Here is a 22062-nt window from a genome sequence, read left to right on the forward strand (position 1 = left end):
AGATGCTATCATCCAGAAGAAAGGGTTCCAGTAACATAACCTGAAAAATACACTGTTACTCTAATTAGGAAGATACAAGGTTTGTAAAGAAACAGTTCTTGCCACTATTAACAATCTTTGTTGTGTAGACTGACCATGAGAACTGTTGCGTTTTTAACCTAATGCTGATTGGTTAATTTTAAATCAGTACTTTTTTCCCCAGTGAGTTTTGGTTGTTTTTGGAAGTCCAAATACCATGGATATAAGCATTTAGTGAATAAAATGAACTCTTAATGCTGCAGCTATGGTAGTAAATCTAAGCTTCACATTTAATGGGGAAAATTCTCTAAGATAGCTGAAAGATTAAAATTAATAAAACATCCTGACATTTGTGTAGGTCTATAAAGCTTCTATTGGGTCAATCAAATACTCTATGACCATTTTTAAGTAAGCCATTTTTTAAAGGTTTAAAATTAACAAGGAAATGCAGGTAAATGTCTTGTCAAGATGATCTCTTTAGATATATCTCTGTTTTACTTGATTTCAATTATTTACCATGTTGATGATACTCTGAATTCATTCTATTTAATTCATTCTATTTAATTTACTTTAATATTTAGAATGTTATAATCCAAAACTGAGCGTTATAACCACATAAAATGTACTTTTAGTACTTTATTCAATTGGGCCCTGCCATTATACAAAGAATCCACCAATACTTTTCCATTATTTCAAGTGTCTCATGCACTACACAGGTGGGTTATTTCACGAGCAGCTAAATAGTAGTTCTGACAACAGTTAAGTGATCTTATTGTCAGCTGATGAGCAGTGGTGTTTTGATGTTCATTGGTCAGCTTCAATAACAGTTAATTATGGGGCAATTCTATCAGGAAACTTTTTTTTTTCCTTCTTTCTTCCTGTTTCTCTTTTGTGAGGCATTATAGCTATAAACTCTCTTGTAACTTTTTCTTCCTCTACCTTTAAAATGTATGAAAGAGAAAAAAAAAGATTAGTTAAAAGATGTCTCTAACATTACAAATAGGTGGTATAATTAATGGCCAGTTGTGAAACTCAACTTCACTGTGCAGTCTTTAATCAGGGAATGCTTACATGCTTAGAGGTGGCACAACTGTACATGGTGTTTTCCAGATGATTTCTCATTTCTCAAGCTCTTAACAAGTGAGTGATTTTCAGAACGCATCTGGCACACGCACCATCTTGCAACAACTGGATTTTTTTGAAAGATCACATGTTCTGTCCACAATAGTCAGTAGCAGCCTTCAAAGTACAACTGGTGATGAGAGATAAAAGACTTGAGGCTCCTCTGTTTAAAAGAGAAGAAGCTGAAAGAAAATTATAGCCATCCCCAAGTGTGGAAAAGGGTCTTATGGAAAGATTTATAGACCTTGTTCCCCAAGGCCAGTTCGTTTCCTAATGGGATTTTGTGTTCTCAGACAGGGAGGGATGGTGACAAATGTTGACAGCATTTAATAATAATAGTGAAGATGACAATAATAACGAAGAAAACAAATGCAATTGTAAAAACAGAGGCACCTCAATGTAAAGCCAATTATCTTGGCACCCAGAATGACTTTGTCTGTAAGCTGAAAATATAATAGAAATAAAGATCTTTCCTGTTTTGCTAACCATAGGGAAGGTGGTTCTTAGGATCTTCCTCTATTACCAGCACATGGTGGACATAACAATAGCTTGTGATAATACAAGGGTCCAAGGAACTAAATACAATTATAATTTAACATCAAATTCACTCAAGTTGTCATAATACTTAGAAATGGAGAGGGTTTGCCCAAGAGAGATGTGGTTTCTTCCGTGTGCTCACAGAGCTGAGTAATTGGCAATAAGGGTTCCAGCTTCCTACTCCAGTGTTCTTTCTCCGATTACACCTTGGTTTCAAAGAGTTGTTAACAGATTATTTAAAGCATTAAATCTATTTTTTTTAACCCTGGATTTCATGAGAATTGTATAGAAGGCTTGGGGAAAGTGATAGTTCACCCTTGAAGGCAAACAAATGACTGTAGTGTGTTGCCTGATGGGTTTGCCAGTCTTCTTGATCAATGCCAGTGTCAGTAAGATCAGGATAGTTCAGAGGGGAAACTTACTTGCTTTTTGAAAAAAAAAAAAAAAAAAAGAAAGAAAAAAACCTACTGTACTAGTGAGGTGAGTAGCCAGGATCTAATGTAGTATTGATTGGACGGATGTTAGAAGCAGTTGATACAGACATGACAGCCCCAGGGCTGAAGTGTTTTTACCATTCATTTGCTTTGGATGCCGCTCATAAGCTGTCCCTTAGAGGGATATTCAGTTTCCCAGTGACATAGAAAACTTTGTTCCTTGACACTAGTGTTATAAAATGGTGTTAGTATGTTCAGAACTCTGCTTTAAGTTGATAGGTCTTCTTCAGTGTTAATAGGTGTAGTATAAAGAGGGCTAGATTAGAAGTCACAAAACTTGGTTGTCATGCACTTAAATATTACCCATGCTTATACTCAGTCACTTCACTCATGTCTGACTCTTTGCAACCCCATGGGCTGTAGCCCTCCAGGCTCCTCTGTCCATGGGGATTGTCCAGGCAAGAACACTGGAGTGGGTTGCCATGCCCTCCTCCAGGGGATCTTCCTCACCCAGCAATCGAACCCATATCTCCTGCATTGCAGGCAGGTCCTTTACCCATTCAGCCACCTGGGAAGCCGAGAGTGACCACCACTGGTCACTTCATTTTATTGTGCTTCAGTTCCATCACCAGTAAATGAAGATTAAAAATGTGTTTAATTAGTCAACTGCTATTTTAGTCAACTCTGGCTGCCATAATAATATACCATAGACTGTGTAGCTTCAACAACAGAAATTTGTTTATATATTTATTTATGGAAACTGGGAAGTCCAAGATCAAGGTGCTGGTCAGTTTGGCTTCTCTGTGAGGGTTCTTTTCTTAGTTTGCAGCAGCTCACCTTCTCACTGTGTCTTGACATAGGAGAAGCGAGGGAGGAAGCAAGTTCTCTGGTGTCTTGTCTAAATAAGGGCACTAATCCCATCCTGAAACCCCACCCTCATGACCTCATCTAACCTGATTACTCCCAAAGACTATCTCCAAATACCAGCACATGGGGGTTAGGACTTCAACATACAATTTTTTTGAGGGGTTAGTCCATAGCACTACTTGCCTTTCTCATGGCAGAACAAATGAAATGAAGACCATGATAGATCTACACAGAGATCCATTAAGAGGCTAGAGTTATTGACTGATTTTTCCAATCTTATTTTCATATACCTTTCTGTATAATAAGGTTTTGTTCTTTTAGCATGTTTATTTTGAAAACGTTATTAATGTAAAACCAAATGAAGATTAAAACCCTGTTGTTTTTGGCCTTTTGACAATTCACTGTTGCATTAACCTTGTTAAATTTAAGTGTTATTTTGTAACTGTTAATATTTATTTCCTAGCTTAGCTTTTACCTTCTTTTATTGACGTAGCTCTCACAATATATTACCTATTAATGGGAATTGGTAAGATAAGAGTGTGTTCATAGGATGAAGAACATTGTCTAGAATGGATGTTGAATGTCATTTTTCTTTAAAATCAAATGTTTATTTGAAAGGTGAGTTTATCATTAGTTTATTATAGTAGAGAAACTAAATGAGGTATTTTTTCTCAGTTTTGTTGAGATATAATTGTCATAGAACATCATATCAGTTTAAGGTGCATAACATAGTGATTTGATATATCTATATATTGTGAAATGATTGCCATGATAAATTTCGTTAATATCCATCATGAATGAGGTAGTCTTTTAAAAGTGTATTACATATGTGTTTTCTTCTTTAATTAGTACTCATCCTTGACACAGTCTGAATATTTGTGCAAAGAAAAAATAATCTTTATTGCAAGGTGTTTTTTTCCTAAACAAAATAGAAAATTTGTGGAAACAAAGTAGCAATATGTCTAAAATATGTCTAAAGTAACTTAATTATACTATATTCTTTTCCTTTCTCCTGAAGAAAGGTGTATATAATTCTCCCACCTTTTCTTTATTTTTATTGTTTTAAAGATCAAGTTGAAATTTTGTTCAAAAATATAGTTGCCCATTGGAAAAGATGAAAATTCTGTGTTCTGATTACCTAAGGAGGAAATCTGCTCCAAGTATAAGGAACAATGGCAGATTTTACAAGTCCTGTCATGTGACCTACATTGACAGGTGTTCTTGTTTGAAGGAACAACACTTCTAGGACTTAACTTCTAGGAGTTGTAAACATGCGGTTTTTCTTACTTGTCTTGGACAAGAATAATCCTCCATAGAAAATCCATTACAAAATGGTTTTGCATAGCCATTTAATGTTGAAGATTGCATTGCAAATCTTGGTAGGTCCATTGTTTTGGTAGTAAAGCTATATCTTGTTTTAGGCAATAGAGGAGTTTGTGATCTATTGTAAATAATAGTAGCAACTACGTATTGATTAGCTGCCATTATAACAGCCATGGGCTAGGGTTTTTTACTTTATTATATCAACTTAACATTATCACTTCTACATGAGGTTCAGTGCCCTCACTCTCTGAAGAAACTAATGCTTAAGTAATCTTCCAAAAACATATACTAGTGAGCAATAGAATTTGAGATTCTTAAGCCTTTTGTCACTGTGGAACAGACTATTTAAAGAAACTTCACATCTAGTGTGCGTTGCTTAGTACATCAGCTAAGCATGTGCTTAGGGCATAAGCAAGAAGCACACACAAAATTTTTTTTTTTTAGTGAAAATTTTGATGTTCAAAAATAAGTCTTAAATTAAGGGGGACATCAGGACCTCATTGGAATTCCGTGCACTTAATTTTTGGCACACCTAGGGAGGGAAAAGGAAGATACATAATCTCTTCAATCCTTGGGGCCTAGTTAAAATCTTAATCTAGCTCTGTTTAATGGTGAAAATTTTTCGTAACACACACAACCTTACCTAGTTTTATATAGTCATCTTTGACTTGTGTTTTTGGTGGGTAAATCTGATTTAAAAACAAACAAACAAACAAACTTAAAGTGACCTCCAGCTCGGTTCTGTTGGACTTGATAAAATCTAAGGCTGGATCGGTCTCATCTAGTAGCAGAATGGCTTTTTGAGTAGTTAACATCTAGTTGAATTTTGCCCTGGTCAGCTTTGGTTAGTGTAAGGTCTGTCCACCAAAACACAATTGTACATGCTTCATGAATGTTTTTATTCACTGGTAGCCATGTCCTGTCAGGGGTCTTTTTTTGCCAAATACTTTGAAGATTATGCAGGGTTGTTACCTCTGGATAGATCAGTAAGTTTATATTTTTTCTCATGATGCAAACTCTTCTGCTTTCTTAAAGTTAAGATTCTTTTAAAAACATATTTTTGCATGTATAAAAAGAGAGGGCCTCCCTGATTTGGCCCTGCCAAATATATTGGATCAGAGTCTCCTCGTGTGTAGAATCCACCTAGCTGATTCTGATGAATATTCACAGCTATGAATCTCAAGTCTTTGGCCAGTGGTTCTCAAAAGTCTGGTTGGCCCTCAGAACAGCAGCGTCAGCATCACCTAGGATCTTGTAAGAAATCCAGGTTCTCATCACTATCCCCGACTTAGACACCCTGGGTGGGGCCCAGGAGCCTGCATTTTACCAGATCTCCCGGTTGGTTCTCTACTGCTCATGGAAGTATGACAATCACTCCTTTTGATGATTCAAAGGTCTCCTTAGCTCTCACATTCTACAAGTCCTTGTCCTGATTGCAAAAAAGTTTTCTGGACATAGGAATTTTCTGCCCACCATTCAGCATTTTTATCCTTCTCCATCCACCTCCGTTGCTTTCAACCATGAAAACTTTCCATATTAAAGTTTCCATTTTAATATTCTCACAGAATGTGTCTTCTACTGTAAACCCCTTCAAATGCTTGGTGAAAGAGCCAGGGTGTTAATGATAAACACTGAATAGAAAGCCTTTTGCTCTGGCTGTATTATGTTCTTTACCATTTGCCAGTTTTCTGATGGTTAGCAACTGTGGCATTATTAACCTTGTTTATGGTTAGGAAACTAAAAGAAGGCTGCCTCCAGGTTTGGTTCTGGCACTGGCATGATGCTTGAGACAGATGGGTCACATTCAGCATGGGGGAGTTGGAGAGATGGCCACTGTCCTCTTGATCCTAATTAATGTCACTCACAGCAAATAGCTCTGGCAGAACATCTCCTTGAAGTCCAGCATAGCGCATACTGGCCAGGCAGGATGGGGATTGCAGCTCTCTCTAAGGAAACCTCTTTTTTGGCTCCAAAATGGTTTCCAGAACTATCAAAATATTACTGTTTGCAGACACTTTTCATGGCTGAAGAGAGCAACTTGGAGAGGAAAGGGAGTGCTCCGTGGACCCCGGGAGAAATGTTTGCGGCTGGGCATTGTGCTGCATCCCCTTTCAGCTGTGTGACTCACCCCAGGGTCTGGGAAGTGGAAGACACTGGACAGAGTGACGGGTACCTCCCACAGGCCTCTAGACTTGTCCGCTGGCTCTTCTTTGTGGGTCACGAATAACAATGTGGACCTCGCGCTGCAAATTTCAAGGAAATCTTGCCGGGGTGGTGGGCTGGTGGGCCACCTGCTGCTCATTAGAGGTCCCGTCTGGCTCTTTTCCTGGAGGGTGAGTGGTAGATTGCTGACACCTGTTTTCCCATCCAGCCTCGGGATGTGAAGTATGCATTAGGAATGCCTGAAAGTGCTTCCTTGTGTGAGTCTGTGGGGCTTGGTGCTGCTTGGAGGGGAGGGGGTCGTGGACTCAGTGATGGGAGGGGAGCTGAGAAGACCAAGGGGGAGAAACTGCAGTGTGAGTGGAACTGAGATTCTCGTCCTCCTGGAGTGGCTTCTGACTGTGCTCCAGACTGCGCTCCATGTGGCCGTGATAAACGCAGTCACCCACTGAGCAACGGAGATGTGGCCTGTCCATGGGAAGACCTCAGAAGTTTCTCAAGTGACATGAACGTGTAGTTTAAACTATCAGCATATTAGAAATGGGAGAAAAATAATGCCCTCTTCCAGCCAAACTGATCAACATTAAGTTATTTTAAACTAATGACAACCCCATGGGCTATATCCCACCAGGCTCCTCTGTCCATGGGATTCTCCAGGCAAGAACACTGGAGTGGATTACCATTCCCTCCTCCAGGGGATTGTCCCGACCCAGGGATCGAACCTGGGTTTCCTGCGTTGCAGGCAGATTCATTACCACCTGAGCCGTCAGAGAAGCCCAAACTGGGCCTTAAATATGTACAATTCAGGTGTCTGGATGGCGTGATCAATTTCTCTGCACAGTTCTGTCCATGGGTTTTCTCCTCCCCTTGTTACCTGCCAGAAAGTCTCATAAAAACAGATAGCATTGAAACATGTATATTATCATATGTGAAGTAGATCGCCAGTCCAGGTTCGATGCATGAGACGGGGTGCTCAGGGCTGGTGCACTGGGATGACCCTGAGGGATGGCATGGGGAGGGAGGTGGGAATGGGGCTCAGGATGGGGAACACATGTAAATCCATGGAGGATTCATGTCCATGTATGGCAAAAAACACTACAGTATTGTAAAATAATTAGCCTCCAATTTAAATAAAATGAAAAAAAAAAAAGACGATGGACCAGAGGGCCTAATGTCACAGAGAAAGAGTGCCTGTTGTCTGCAGTGCATGTTGCTGAGTGTGAAGGCATAACAAGAAGCGCAAGGCAGAGGCTCCAATCCCAGCTTTTTCAAGTGCTGGCAGGTTACTGGAAAGAAAAAACATCCATATCAGAGGTAGCATGATTCCATAGCAGACCTTCTGAGCAAACAGATGATCCACATTTTCAGTGGGTTTGGGAAAGGAAGAGAACTCCGAGTTGGTAGGTCAAGGAGGATGTGGAATGTGTTCTGGGTAGTGAGGAATGAAGAGAATGCGTTGCCAGTGAGGTGTATACATGATGCTCTTTCCCTGCATCACTGTGCTGTGGAATTAAAGGGTGTTTTTTAAGTGGTGGGAACATTTTCCCCTGACTCATTTGTGGGACTTGGCCAGGTCTCCTTGCAATCATTGGCCTCCATCTGTGAACTGTGGATGAACGGGGTTAGGGTTGGGTCATGGCCTTGGACCAGAGTAAAATTAACTGGCTCATAATGTGATTGAACTAATGACCTTGGCCTCATTACCACTATGTTTTAACCAGTTGAGTCAATCAAACGTTGCAGAAAGGATAATCAAGGTATCTTTCAGAAAGCAATGCAGATGACAGTAAACATAGGAGTGGAATCAAAGCCAGGTTTCTTGCCTTATGAGGTGTGTCCCTCTTTATCCTTGAGGTTTTACACTTGTTTCTGCATCTAATGAAAATATTGTGGACAAAACAAAAAGGACACTGACTTTCCTGTGTTAGCATTTTTGACATGAGGCAATTTGTAGTCATTTTCTTGCACAGTGTCAGACAGTTTTTGTAGGGCAAAATCTGTTTGAGCAACAATGGTGTTTCTAATTTTAGGTGTGTAGTGTCCTATGCATTTACTGATGGTGCCTTTCTCTTTTTATTTCAAGTCTGAACAACCCAGTCCTGCCAGCTCCAGCTCCAGCTCCAGCTTCACACCATCCCAGACCAGGCAACAAGGTATCCACATCTCCCAGGCCAGCTCGGAGACATTTTTCTCATAAAACATCTTAATGACTTGATTTATGGCCTATTTTCTACTGTTTTATTATTTGAATGATAACTTGGCTTTTATGCAGTTGTATTTATTTCCCCTAGGAATGCACTTGAGTATTGTTCTGCTGTATGAGGCCAGCCTCTAGAAATTCCCCTTTTTCCAGTCCCTGCCATCAGAGTCCCATTTTACAAAAGGATTATAGACACAGCCCATTCCAGGGAGTTCCCAAAGGAAATACAATAGCGAAAGCTGGACTTGAGAGGCTTTGACAGAGAGAAATAGGTTTTAGTCCCCCTCCTGGACATCTTTCATTTTATTATTTTTCTACAGATTAATAGACTTTTTTCTGTGGTGAGTGTTAATGTGCTGTCTTTAGAATATATTTTCTTCTACTCAAAATAAATTTAGTAAGAAAATTTAAACTGAAACATTAACTAAATATATGTTTCGTTTTTCATGTGTGGAAACTCTACAAACACAGGCCCGCTTTTCAATTTTTTTTTTTTTTTAAACAGGGAAACTGAGATTATATCAAGAAATAATCTGTTTCTGGGCATCACATTGCACACTACCTTTTTTGATTGACCACACTGAATTCCTGATGGCCTTGCATGTTTTGAAAAGGATTAAACTGTTGTGTGCGTTTAGGCTAAGGCTAAGCTTCCTGGAAAAAATAAAAGACACTGTTCATTTTGGCTGTTTAGAGTTCTTGTTCCACTGAGTTCCCGAGATAAAAGCCCATTACAAAAGCAGAGAAATTTGGAGTTTGCAGAATGTGAGATGACATAGAGTCAACACTTATTTTAGAAGTAAGGCAGTGATAGCTCAGAGAGCCTATCACAGATTAGCCTTTAGGAACTGGCTAATCTAGGGTGAAAGTGCCTCCCTCACTCTCTCCATTGTCCTCACAATCTCTTCTGTTAAGATTAGAATTATCTATTTTGATTTCATTACATTTCTAGTAGTATGAAAATAAACCACATTAATGCATTTTTCTGTGAATTTAAATTTTTTTTTTTTTTTTTACATTTTAGAATAAAATAAGTTCTGCCTTGACGTTTCTTTCCCATCTAATACTGGATACTGTTTTGAATATTCTGGGCACTGATTTAGTATATGGTCTTGTTTATGTAAATTCATGCCAATATTTTGCCAGGAAATTCTTAAAAAGTAAAATAAAATTGGCTACACAAAATTGTTGCAACAAGACCTTGTGTCCAAGATCAATATGAAGATCAGAAATAGGACATTGCACCATGGAATTGAAATACTTTATAATCTGAACTTGACTGAAATGCTTGCTTGACCTGAAATTGACCTTGAAATAAAAGGAACAGCTAAACCTTAATAGATCAAAAACTACCACACAAAGGCCGCCTTGCTAAGAACAAGTTACAACCGTGGTGATTTATTAGTCTCAACTTTTCAATACATGGATTAACCTAACAAAACATTCAATTTACTAACAGATCTTTCTGTTTCTTTTAGGTGTGATTTTTCTTAGGGAAGAAAAATGCACAGGAAAAAAGTTGCTAGGAAATAGAGATTTTCTAAAGAACATTTTGGGGCATGTGTTATGAAAGCAGTAGTGTTTTGGCAGAGGTTGCATTCCAGAAACTACCAGATTTATCATGTAAATTGTATAACTGTATCTGATGATGGTAATTTTTAAGCAATGTTCTGTGCTGGTAAGCTATCCCCCTGTGTCTGCTATCGCTAAGTATATTTGATTACCTGTGGTTCATTGTCATTGCTCAGGTCCTTTAAGGTCTATAATGAAAGATCTGCATTCTGATGACAACGAGGAGGAATCAGATGAGGCAGAAGATAATGACAATGACTCCGAAATGGAGAGACCTGTAAATAGAGGGGGCAGCCGAAGTCGCAGGTGAGTGTCTTGGTAGAGATGAGGTTCCCTGGGATGGAATCATACCTTTTCACTGGATCTAAGAGTATAACCACAGCAAAAATGTGAAATACTAAAAACGATGCCAAGTAAATAGTCACATTCATTTTTTTTTAAGTATTTTGAATTTGTTTTATTTATTTTTATTAAAGTATAGTTGACTTAACGTTAGTTTCAGGTGTATAGCATAGTAATTCGATAGTATAGTATATATGTATTTTTTAACTGGAGGATGCTTGCTTTATACTGTTGTGTTAGTTTCTGCTATACAACACAAGTTAGCCAAAACTCTCTCTCTCTCTCATATGTGTGTGTGTGTGTGTGTGTGTGTGTGTGTGTGTGTGAAACCCCTCCCTTTTGAATCTCGATCCCACCCACCCCTCATCCCACCTCTCTCGGTCATCAAAGAGTGCCAGACTGGGCTTCCTGTGTTATGTAGCGGCTTCCCACTAACTATTTATTTAACACCCCCATGCTGGGTCCACAAGTCGGTTTACTACATCCTCATCTTTGTTCCTGCCCTGAATATAGGTTCATCAGTACCATCTTTCTAGATTCCATATATAGATGTTAATACACGATATTTGTATATAATATATACTATTTTTATAGATTACATGCTGTACAAAGTTTAAGTTGGGGCACCTTGGCATGCTTACACTCACTGTTCCCCAGGGAACTATTTATCCCTTGTTCTCAGAAAGGAGAAGTTTTTCCTCTATAAATTTTACAGAGAAAAAGTCCTATTGGAAGTTTTTGCTCTTCAAAGTAAATGCCAGGATGGCAGGACTGGCTGCTGAAATGAACTCTGCTTTCATTTGAAGAATTTGTGTAGCTTCGTTGTTGTAGGTATTCATAACTCAGAATTTGAGGAAATATGTTCGCTGTTTGTAGTTAGAAATGCATGATTGATTTCAATGAATTATGTGTGACCTAATTAAAACTAGGATCACCTGTGTGTTTTCCAGAAACGAAATTCCTTTTAAGTGTGCTGACTGTTACTTAAGGAGCTTTAATGGGGCGAGGCATACTTCTGCATTGGAAAGATGCTAATTCATGTCACTTATAATTAATAGTCAACCTGAAATTGCCTCGAGGATTTTATTTGTCATGAGAAAAACAAATTGCTGTGCTTACTTTAATGGGTTTTGAGTAGGAAAAACTATGAATCTATTTGAACTTAAAATCCAATTACATTGATAATATATTGCGTTAAGTCTTTTCCCATTATCCATTACTGGGTAGCAGGCCCTAAAATTCCCCAAAATGATGTGATCTTAACCCAAACTGGACAGACCATATGTTTGCTAATTGGTAATTCCTTCGTGTCCTTGGAGAAGAGCCTCCTTAGAATATGTACCCTGTCCCATCTCTCAGTGGTTCTTTCTTATGGCTGTACTCAATTCCTTTTTCTCTACTCGTCTCCTCAAATCACCCATATGTATTCCTTTTAAATAAGAGAGGCATAAGGAACCTTATGGTCTTGGCCTTATAATGTTTCCCTTTACAAGTCTTTAATCAGACAAGAAGGAAACTGATGGGGCAAAAAAAAAACCACCTAAAAATGAACTGACACTTGTAGGTCAGTTCATCTGACTACACTTGTAGTCAGATGTAGGAGCATCTTTATAACAATGGAAATCCTGACCACTGACTACTTTTACATTTAGCTGGTGAAAAAATGCATAACCAGTCTAGATATCTCCCAACTTACTTTTAGTATGTAGAAGACCTGGATACTCTGTGATGTGCTGCGGCCTGCCCCCTCTTTGCCTTGTCCCCTGAGTCAACATGGGTCAGATCATACATGTTTGTGAGTTGACTGATGTGTGATGCATGTTGTTTGCAAGGCTGTCCCTCCCTCCTGACATATGCTGTTGGCACAGTCCCCGCCCGGGTAACATTTGATCTTCATTGCACTTGTGAAGTCTCAACTGTTTAATCAGTTTAAATACTCAGCCTTCCACTTCAGTCAAGAAGCATTTTAAAGCGGCGCTTCAACTGAACACTTCATTAATGTAATTTAGTTAAGAAAAACAAGTTCCATCAGTTTTTTCCTAAAAGGATGTCCCAGTGTATCCTTTTCATTTCCTGTCTCATATCTTATCTATCTGAATGTATTATAGACCTGGAATGTGATTGCCTATTCAGAATGACAGAAAAACTATCCTGATTTCTAAAGCATTTTCTGTTTCTGAGAAGAATATTGTATTAAGTTGCTATATAACCAAAGAGAGGGAGCAAACACTGAAGGACATTTCTAAAAGAGTACATACATTCAGCAGAGTAAATAAAGAAATATCTCCTATTCTCGCTGAAAGAAAATTCCATTTTGAATGGAAAGGAAAAAAAATGAGGAGGTGATATTTTTATTGTCTTTCATTGTTGAAAGACATTGTATTTTTCTAAAGCAGTTTTCCCAAACACACTGTCTTTTCATGCTCTGTGGTGTATTTCCAGGGAATTGTATCGGAACTAGGGTCAACTTTGCATCATGACACAGTGGAAATGATTGGGGATGGGTCTGTCATGTTGAGCTTCACACCTCCCACCCTCAGATGTCACCCTGAACTGTCAGTCCTGCAGGGCCATGATCCACATTCTTCTTAGCAGTTACGTCCATTCCTGCACCCTTTATTTTAGCCGTACTTGTAAAATTTTCACCTGTAACAAATAGGCAGAGGGAAAGGAATGGGGAAAAGTAACCTGTGAACTGTCTGATTTTGCTGAACTTCCAGCTTGGGTGACGTGCTTATGACAGTAGGTGGATGGAGCTGGAACAGGGAGATAAATGAATAAATGAAGGCAGCAAAATATACTGGCTGAGTACTAGGGCTGTGGGTCACGTTGCTTGGATTTGAATCCTAGAACCAGCACTCTTACCTCTGTGACCCTATGTGAGTGATTCAGTCTGTCTCAGTTTCCTTATCTATGAAATGGAGATTATTAAATGAGAAGTAGTAAGTCAAATGTTTAACCCCTTTCTAGATACAAAGTAAACGCCAGCAGGTAGTAGCGATTGCATGAACTAAAACCAGTTCCCAATGATTAATGTTTGGATGCCTTGCTCTCTACCCCTAATTCTTTGGATATTTCAAGAATTGTCTGTAACGCTGCGAATGACTTCTCTGTTTCTTTTCAGAGTTAGCTTAAGTGATGGCAGTGATAGTGAAAGCAGTTCTGCTTCTTCACCCCTACATCATGAACCCCCGCCACCCTTATTAAAAACCAACAACAACCAGGTAAGCTTCTGGGTCTGCACTTCTCACGATTCTGCAGAACTCAAAGTATGCCAGGCTTTTTACCCCTTAAATTTTAAACAAAGTCCCTCTTGACAGCAAATATCTGGGAATCTACAACCTTAGGACTAAACACATAGGGTAAAAGAACTTAAGTTGTCACAAAAGTATGACATTGGATGAGTTAGTTAAATGTCAATAGATGCGGGACAGGATGGTAACAAAAAGTGTTGCCCATTTACTCCTGATTTCTGTATATTTTCCCCGTCAGTTGGGAAGAATATGACCTTTGGAGCTAGTATGAAGCCTGGTTCTTGTTTTACTGACTTATAGTAGTTTATTGGTACAAAAAAATTTTTCAATTTAGCCTCAGTTTTCTCATCTGTAAATGGGGATATTAATGTCTACCTTACTGGCTACTGGGAGGGTGACAAAAAAGTATGTGTAAAGAGCATGAAGCATGGTTCATACTTCTTGGCAAACAGGTTATGATATATGGTTAGTATAGGTGCTCTGCCTCTGTGCTTATCCAGGAAGAAAGGATTATCACTTGGGATTGTAAGGAATCATTTATAAAATATAGAGTAAACAATGGTCATTATCACTGTTGTTATAAATCCAGCTAAAGGAAAGCTTATTAATTTGATAATCAGAGTAAAGAATATAATTATTTGGATAGGTCTAGGCAGAGCTTGCAAAGCTGCGATGAAGAGCTTTTGTTAAATGAATGATTATTTTAAACACTTGATAAAATAAGCTGTTTTCAAGTATTGTAAAAAACCTCATTATGCATTGGGTTGATTCTCTATTACCATGTTATTCTTTTTTCCTTATTTAGACAGATTCCATGAGACCTCACAATAATTGCTTAATTCAAGTTACCATATGAATGTTAACTTGAAAATGTGGTTTGTAAAATTATTCTGTTTCACAGGTGTCCTACCTGTTGTTTTAAATGGCCTTATCCTTGAAATCTGTGAGCTTTCTTTTATGGGGAAAATGTGATTTTTATAGCTAAAGATGTTTTCATTTCAAATTTCCTATAAAGCAAAAATCTCTTAAAATTTAAAATTCCTCATTTAACTGATCTACAACTTAAAGCCTCCATTATTAGGTAGGAATAATATCAGTGTTCTTTACCTCACCAGTTACAATTCAACTACAGTTTCCTTGTGTCCTACATGTGACTGCAGGCCCAACCTCGTCATCCATTACAGACTGACCTGCAAGGAGTTGTACTTTCTTCTTCCTTATCCTAACTCCCCACAGTCCGTGTGTCTCCCCACCTCCAGGGCCAGCCATACCCATGACCCAGCCAGCTGTCACCTCAAGTGTGGCTGCCCAGTACTCCCAAGTCCAGCATGTCAGGGGAAACTGAGGACCACGGGCATAACCATCATTGCCAGTCAGTTGAGAAAAGGGCCCTAGGCTGGCTAACTAGATAACTTTGACGATTCTTTTGTAAGTGTATGCTTCGGTATAAACTGTCAATAGAATAGCATTTGGACCTTGAATATATTTTTATATCCAATTTCAACCTATGTAGGCCTGATTTCTGCTTCCAGTGGGTGGTGTATTGGAATTAGGATTCTTCCTGGGCGGTGATGGTGGCCTTGGCAGGGCCAGGAGGGCAGGGCATTATAGGATGTGCTTTTGTGCCCTGCAGTAGTCTCCTTCAGCATTGTTCCCAGGTGGAGTGAAGACTATGCTTGCTAAATAAATGCAGCTCCAACAAGCCACCATCTTGCCTTGCAGACAGAACTGCCTGGACCTGCTGCAGTCTTGACCTGGCCCTGGTTTCATGGAAAGGTTTAGATTCTTTGTCAGACTTTTTTTTTTTATTGACTGTCTGGCAGAATGAAAAAAAGCAAAACAAAATTGAAATGGTACCATCTATCTAGAAAGGGTAAAAACTACTTTATCCGATTAAATAGCATACCACTGGTTTCTTGGCATATGTTTATTTGACAAATGTAGCTTCACACATGTGAGTCATCAATCTGTCAGGAATACTCAGTTATATGTCACTTTCTCCATACACCTAGAAGCATAATAAGGAGGTCCATATGCTTTCACTTTTAACTAGTTAAGGGTAGGAAATATATGTACCCCAAGGGTGCTTTCCTCTTTGGACCTGTGTCTTAGAACTGGAGTGTGTTTAGTCGTGTGTGTGTGTGTGTGTTTGAGTGTGATAGTGATGATGATGAGATGATCTGAAAGTTCATGTGAAATAAGCGAAAACTTACCAGGAAGGCCAAACTGTGAAATGGGCAGACTCTTGAGTCTTCTTCTTTCATATCCCTCGCCTATTCTCTCTCTGTCTCTGTAGGTTGACAGTAGTCTCAAAGTTTCTGTAAATTACCAGGCAAAGTTATGGTTTCCTTACCTTTTCTCAATTTTCTCGGGACTGGGGAAGAGAGAAAGTGCTCACTGAGTCAGACATTTCTAATTCTTGGAAAAAAAGTGAACAGAGAGAGAGCCATATGTCAACAAACCAAGTAATTAACCTGAGTATTGTTAGGAGCTACTAGTGATCATTAACATCAAAGACCCAGTGGTAGAGAATCCATCTGCTGAGTAATTGAGTTGTCAGTCCTCACAAAAGAATACAGAAAAATAATAATCTTGAAAATCTGATTCTCAAGCCAGATCCTCAGATTAAGGATAGTAGCGCAACTCATCATAGTTTTATTTTCATAGACTATCACCTGCATACATGGTGCCTCTCAGCAGTCTGGGTGGCTGTTTTTTCTCCCTACAGCTTAATAGAGAAGAATAATGCTGTGCCATTTTAGCCAAAGTTTTTTTTTTTTTAATCTTCAAACTTCTTTATGTGAATTTCAAACAAAATCAAAATTCTAGATCCTTTTTGGCTGAAAGTATTGAAGGGGAGGGAGGAGAGGGGGGACCTCAAAGGAAGGAAGCGATCCATCGGACCCAAGTTAATATTCAGAATATCATAAATCACCTATCAGCCTGGGAGGCGTGTTGAATGAAATAAAAGAGTCCATCCAGTTAAACTGGTTTGAAATTGGCCTGTGGAAGACAAGGTGCCATATTTTTCTATTCTGGAGTCGTTTCCTTAAAGATAAGAAATGATCATAAATAAAACAATTGTCTTCAGCATGGATCAGCTCTCAGAATGAGGTTTTGACAAAGCTGTTTATTTTGGAGCAGGGAGAGATCAAAGCAGGAAGATTAACTGAGCCCTCTCTGGGCAGCCCCTCAGTAACTCGAGGCGGATCACTGACACCCGGGGCTTTTGTTCCTGCCTCTGCGGCTTCAGAAGAAAGAAACCAGGATTTCAGTGTCTGTCTCTGGGCCTCCTGTGCCGCAGCACTTATGGAATGTGTAGGATGGGATTTCAGCGCCCTGCGTGTTCTATTTTCTGCTTTGAAGAGAAGGTGGTGGAACTCTCTCAACCTAGTTCACGACTCTGTGGACCCCATGGAGAGTTCTCGGTCACTTGGTCCCCAGAGAACAATGACTTGGGGCAGGGAATGGCGGGGTACGAAGGGGAAGGATGTGATGGGAACAGAATTCGGTTTTCTAATGCACAAGGCAGGCAGACAGGGGCTGTTTTTTCCCACTCGCCTGCATTCACAGCAGATCGGCTCTGCCTGGCCCAGCCCTGCATCTGAGTTGGCGAGGAGTGCCATCTACTGACCTACTTACTCCTAGGTCGCAGTGCGAACGAACGTTCCCTCGAGGTCTCATTTCCAGCCAAAATAGAGAAGGGAATTCTGAATGTAGTGGGGGTGTTCGGTTTCCTTTACTAAAAGCTATTGCTTTGCCTCTGCGATTAAGTAATTTCCTTGTGTTGCCAGAAGTATTATGTTTGAAATTAGCCCGGTCACGTTGGTCATCTGGTATCTTAATCTCAAAGACGAAGGAAGAAAGGCGATTCTCAGGCAAGATGCTGTTAGGAGCTCACTTCTTATACATTTCCCTAAATTCAAACAAACATGTATTCCTTTTGAGAAGTATTTGGTCTTTTCTACAATGTCATCCTCAGCAAGTAAAGTGCTTTTTAACAGTAGAGAATTTCATGGCTAAATGGGAACCTGGATGCTCCCTTGCTCCTAGCTCTCATTTTATTTGTCTCATTTTTGTCAAAGTTCAAAAAAACATTAAATGTTAGGGCTGGTACCTGAACTTGGGTTTCTGAGCCCAATCAATGCTCTCTTCACAAGTTAAATTACAAAATAAATGTGGATTCATTTTAAAAGTCTTCTGTGCATTTTGGAAGTGGTAGACCTTTGAACAGAACTGTGAGACTTGTGTGTGTATGTGTGCTAAAGCAGAGTAAACTTCAATATCTCCTTTATTGGCATTTTTTTCCTCAATATTAGCTTCAGATTGTAACTCATTTGATAATGAGAATATAATGAAAAAGACAAATTACCTTTGCCTTTATGTTTTTATATGTCTGTAAACACTCATCAATAATTTCAGTGGTTCTCACCATTTTAAGCATAATTCTCAATTTTGAAAATTCTAATTAATCAACTGTGTTTATTAACTAATAATATATTTCTCCTTTTTATTAATTAGAAATGTAACTCCCCACCGTCTGAACAGTATGCAAAACTGCTCTTCATAACCTAAGCTATGATTGGTTCAGATCAAAGGAAAGGCACTGGGTATTTTGTCATGGGTAAACACATTATTTCTTAGAATACAGAAGATGGTCCTGGCTCTTTATTTCTTGAGTAGGAGGATTCCAAGTTGGGAGCAGCCGGTGTGGCAGCCACCTTCACTTCCAAAGCTTCCTGAATTTAGTAGACAGGAGTGCTTTTTAGAATCTGAGAGGCAGGTACTAGAAAGGGTATTTGAGTGTTTGTCTTATCATCCTTACTGCACTAAGCATGGGTAGTCATGTTGAAACAACAGGATGAATAAGAAAAATTTCTTGCCAGAGGGGACTGTAATCTTCTACAACTCAGCTGCTGTGCATATGTGTGAGAGTGTTGTCACTAAAGAGAAGCAGCCTTGGAAGCTTAGATCAATTTCCTTATCGTCACTTTTTTAAAGTTCTCTTGCCCTGACTCAGCATTTCAGATATAAGTAATTTATTTTCCCAGAGAAAGTCAGATTAGAGGAGAAGAAATAAAATGTGAGGAGGAGAAATGCTCTTTGGAAAGTGATGTTATTATGCATTTCATTCATAGTGCTTTTGTTTATGTGGCAGGTTAGCCAAGCAGTGCTAGCAATCAAATTTAACTGTGTTCTCTTTGATCCCTAGATTCTTGAAGTGAAAAGTCCAATAAAGCAAAGCAAATCAGATAAGCAAATAAAGAATGGTGAATGTGACAAGGTAGGTTTCTAGTCTGTTACCGTGAGTAATGTAGCCCTGACACTCTTGTTTCGTTGTGTTTCCCTTGATCATTCTTTCTGGTTCTCGTTTCATTTTCTTCATCAGAAGGGCCTGAAATCCCCAAATGACAGGCACTTCTTCCCAGTGCTTTGTAGTTTATTTTCAAAGTCTTGTTTACATCTCCAGTAAACAAGATAAACTTGGCCTTTTGCTATCCATGATGGCCAAGGGATTTCGGGTACATGGAATTAGGAGGTGAGAGAGTTGTGGTGGAGGTGGAGGGTTAAGGAATCTCAGACTTAAGTGAGCAGGACATCTGATCCCACTGCAGTGTGTTTTCCCCTAGTGTGCAGTCACGCATCCAAAATCTGACTTCAAGGGTTGTTGGGGGTTTGTGGCCTGTTGTAAGCAGGGTCCTCACATGCTTTGCAGGATCGGGGTAGGCCTGGATAATGCCTCACAAACCTTTATTTGCTTTCATTGCAAATGGCACGAAGAATACCCAGGCATTTATGCTAACAAAGACATGAGTCTGAGCACATGAAGGTGCACCCCAGCCTTTTCAGGGGAACTCTTGACAAGCCAGATGCTAATTTGGATAGTGACCTCTATTTTTCGTAAGACATTCTTCTGTCCTGTTACTTGCTGTTCACTGGCCATGTTAGATATGACCAGGAGAGGTTTTTTCCCCCTCCAACTTGCCCTAATTACATGATTAGTAATATGCATTGATACTCCCATGTTCAAACTTAGAAATATTATAACTAAGAGAAAAAAGCCTAAGGTGGAAGAATAATTGAAAAAAAGGATATGTACTGTGATAATATGCTTAAGCTCACAATTTTTCATTGAATTCCCTTTCTCTCTTTAGAGGCATTGTTGGGAGAGGGTTAATCCTGTTCACTTGGATCTTACTGAGAGTAAATAAGTTCACAAATTGACTTTTGTAAAAAAGCTGCCTTGAAAAAAAACTAGTTGGCCAAAGGAGAGTTGGTCTGCAAAGGCCTTGGGCGGTGCATCCACACAGCTTAGAGTAGAAGGTAGAATGTGCAGCCTCTGACCACCTCTGGTATGTTCTTACTTGTTTATCCTTTTATTTTTGAACTGCTTCCTAAATGCTTGTCGTTGGGGGCACACCCTTCTCTTTCAGGCATACCTCGATGAACTGGTAGAGCTTCACAGAAGGCTGATGACATTGAGGGAAAGACACATTCTGCAGCAGGTGAGGAAGGCTTCTGAACACCACCCTTTGCAGAAGCCTTGAGGTCTGGTTCGTCCTGCGCTGGTGTGGCAGCGCCTGGAGGCCACACTGGCCACATGCTGTCTGGGCCAGTGCCACCTGCAGAATATTTGGGGAGGGGGCTTATTTCCAAGGCTACCTGGAAGTCTGCTTTGGGGCTTCTTTGGTGCCACAGACAGTGAAAACGGGGCACTTGGGGAAGTGACGATGCTGCAATATACTGATCTCAAGCCATCTGATGCTGTTGTGTGGGCTGACCAGGGGATGGGAGGAATGCAGAAACCTTTGGGGCCAGGCTTCTGGTTTCATGGGAAAACAGTGATAAGAACTGCAGTCAAGTGCTGTAAACATTTGTGATTCAATTTAGTAACCTTTGCCAATGCTATTCTAAGGAAAATAAATATTTTCCTCTTTTGTCTTATCTTGTTTAACATACATTCTATTATTATGAACTCAGCTGTGGAATACTTGTAGAGTGGGGACATTTCTGTTAGTACAATTTGATGTTTTGAGAAATAGGGTGGTTTTTAGTTTTCATACGGTTACAGTATGTGTGCCCATTGCATAACACTCAAAAAGGTTGTATTCTAAATTCCAGGGTAGGTTTGTAGATTATTTTGCTGCTTGAATTTTTTTAAAGACTGCTTTCAAATGACTTGATGTTACTACTTAATCTACCCCAGCTGTGTGTATATGTGTGTGTGTTTTTAATATTTAATGGCTGATGGTCACATTTATATTCTGTGTACATTTTTGGTTAAATCTATAAATACATACTCTCAAACTTTGCAAGTTCCCTGATTGGTGTGATAAGCTTTTTAAACCTTCTAGAGTTTCAGACTTGAACAGAAGACTACAGACCTATAATTCTTAATTGAGGATAAGTTGCATTTCTTGCATGTCTATCTAAGTGTGTAATAGGTCAGGGAGCAGGATCTGAGCGGCTTGCTCTAAGACATATCCTAGTATATCGAGAGTATTTTTCTTCAGTTTTTTTCTGTACAACTGAAAATTAGTCAGTTAGCCTGCCACTTGGCAATTATTTGGGGCCCATTTCCTGAATGGTGATGGTAAATCTATTTAGCTGATTTTCACATTTTTTCCCTGAGCACTAGCTCTGAACCACTATGGAAAAGCTGTCTAATATAGCTATTATTGCACAAGTTGGACCTAAATAGTGTCTCACAGGAGAGCAAGATAGATGTTTGGGCAGTATTGGGACCCCCTTCTCACAGAAAGCCAGCCAGTGAATCGAGGATACTAGGCCACTGGGCAGGGTCTTACCGTGGGGTGTCATTGGCATTCCCAATTTCACATTGCCCTTTATTTTGACCTTTGAAAGCATAGTGAGGGAAGGTGGCTTAACTGGAGAGTTTCATGGAAGTGGATTATTTTAGCATTCTAGAGGGAGAGAGTGATATCTATGAATTTTTAACCTGGCATAAAGGCACTCCAGGGCCCACAGTGTTTCAACCTAATTGCATTCCCAGGCCGGTTGAAAGCTCTCAGTCTTTGGCCTTTTGCCTTGTAATGCAGCTGAGGCTTGTGATTATGATACCATGATGCATGTCCTGTCACGGTTTACTGCTTAATTAATTCCTATTGTAAAGCATAGCACTATTGAGCACTGATGTTATTCTCCACCTTGAGCGCTGCTCATCCCGTGGACTGCATTCCGGAGTCTATGTCTTTTCTGCCATGCAGACTGC

At 39.5% G+C, this 22062-nt stretch overlaps 1 protein-coding gene across 2 annotated transcripts in view; it reads left to right on the forward strand.

Annotated features, from left to right (window-relative positions):
• Positions 1 to 22062, forward strand: part of MLLT3 (MLLT3 super elongation complex subunit) — a 288824-nt gene that overhangs the window by 256210 nt on the left and 10552 nt on the right. For both annotated transcript variants that reach the window (XM_043890769.1, XM_043890770.1), the window contains exons 6-10: positions 8545 to 8614; positions 10410 to 10539; positions 13700 to 13799; positions 19042 to 19113; positions 20264 to 20335. In XM_043890769.1, the coding sequence (XP_043746704.1) occupies positions 8545 to 8614; positions 10410 to 10539; positions 13700 to 13799; positions 19042 to 19113; positions 20264 to 20335 (444 nt within the window). The remainder of the gene's footprint in view (positions 1 to 8544; positions 8615 to 10409; positions 10540 to 13699; positions 13800 to 19041; positions 19114 to 20263; positions 20336 to 22062) is intronic.

This window comes from Cervus elaphus, chromosome 29 (assembly GCF_910594005.1).
Source record: "Cervus elaphus chromosome 29, mCerEla1.1, whole genome shotgun sequence".
Taxonomy (NCBI): Eukaryota; Metazoa; Chordata; class Mammalia; order Artiodactyla; family Cervidae; genus Cervus; species Cervus elaphus.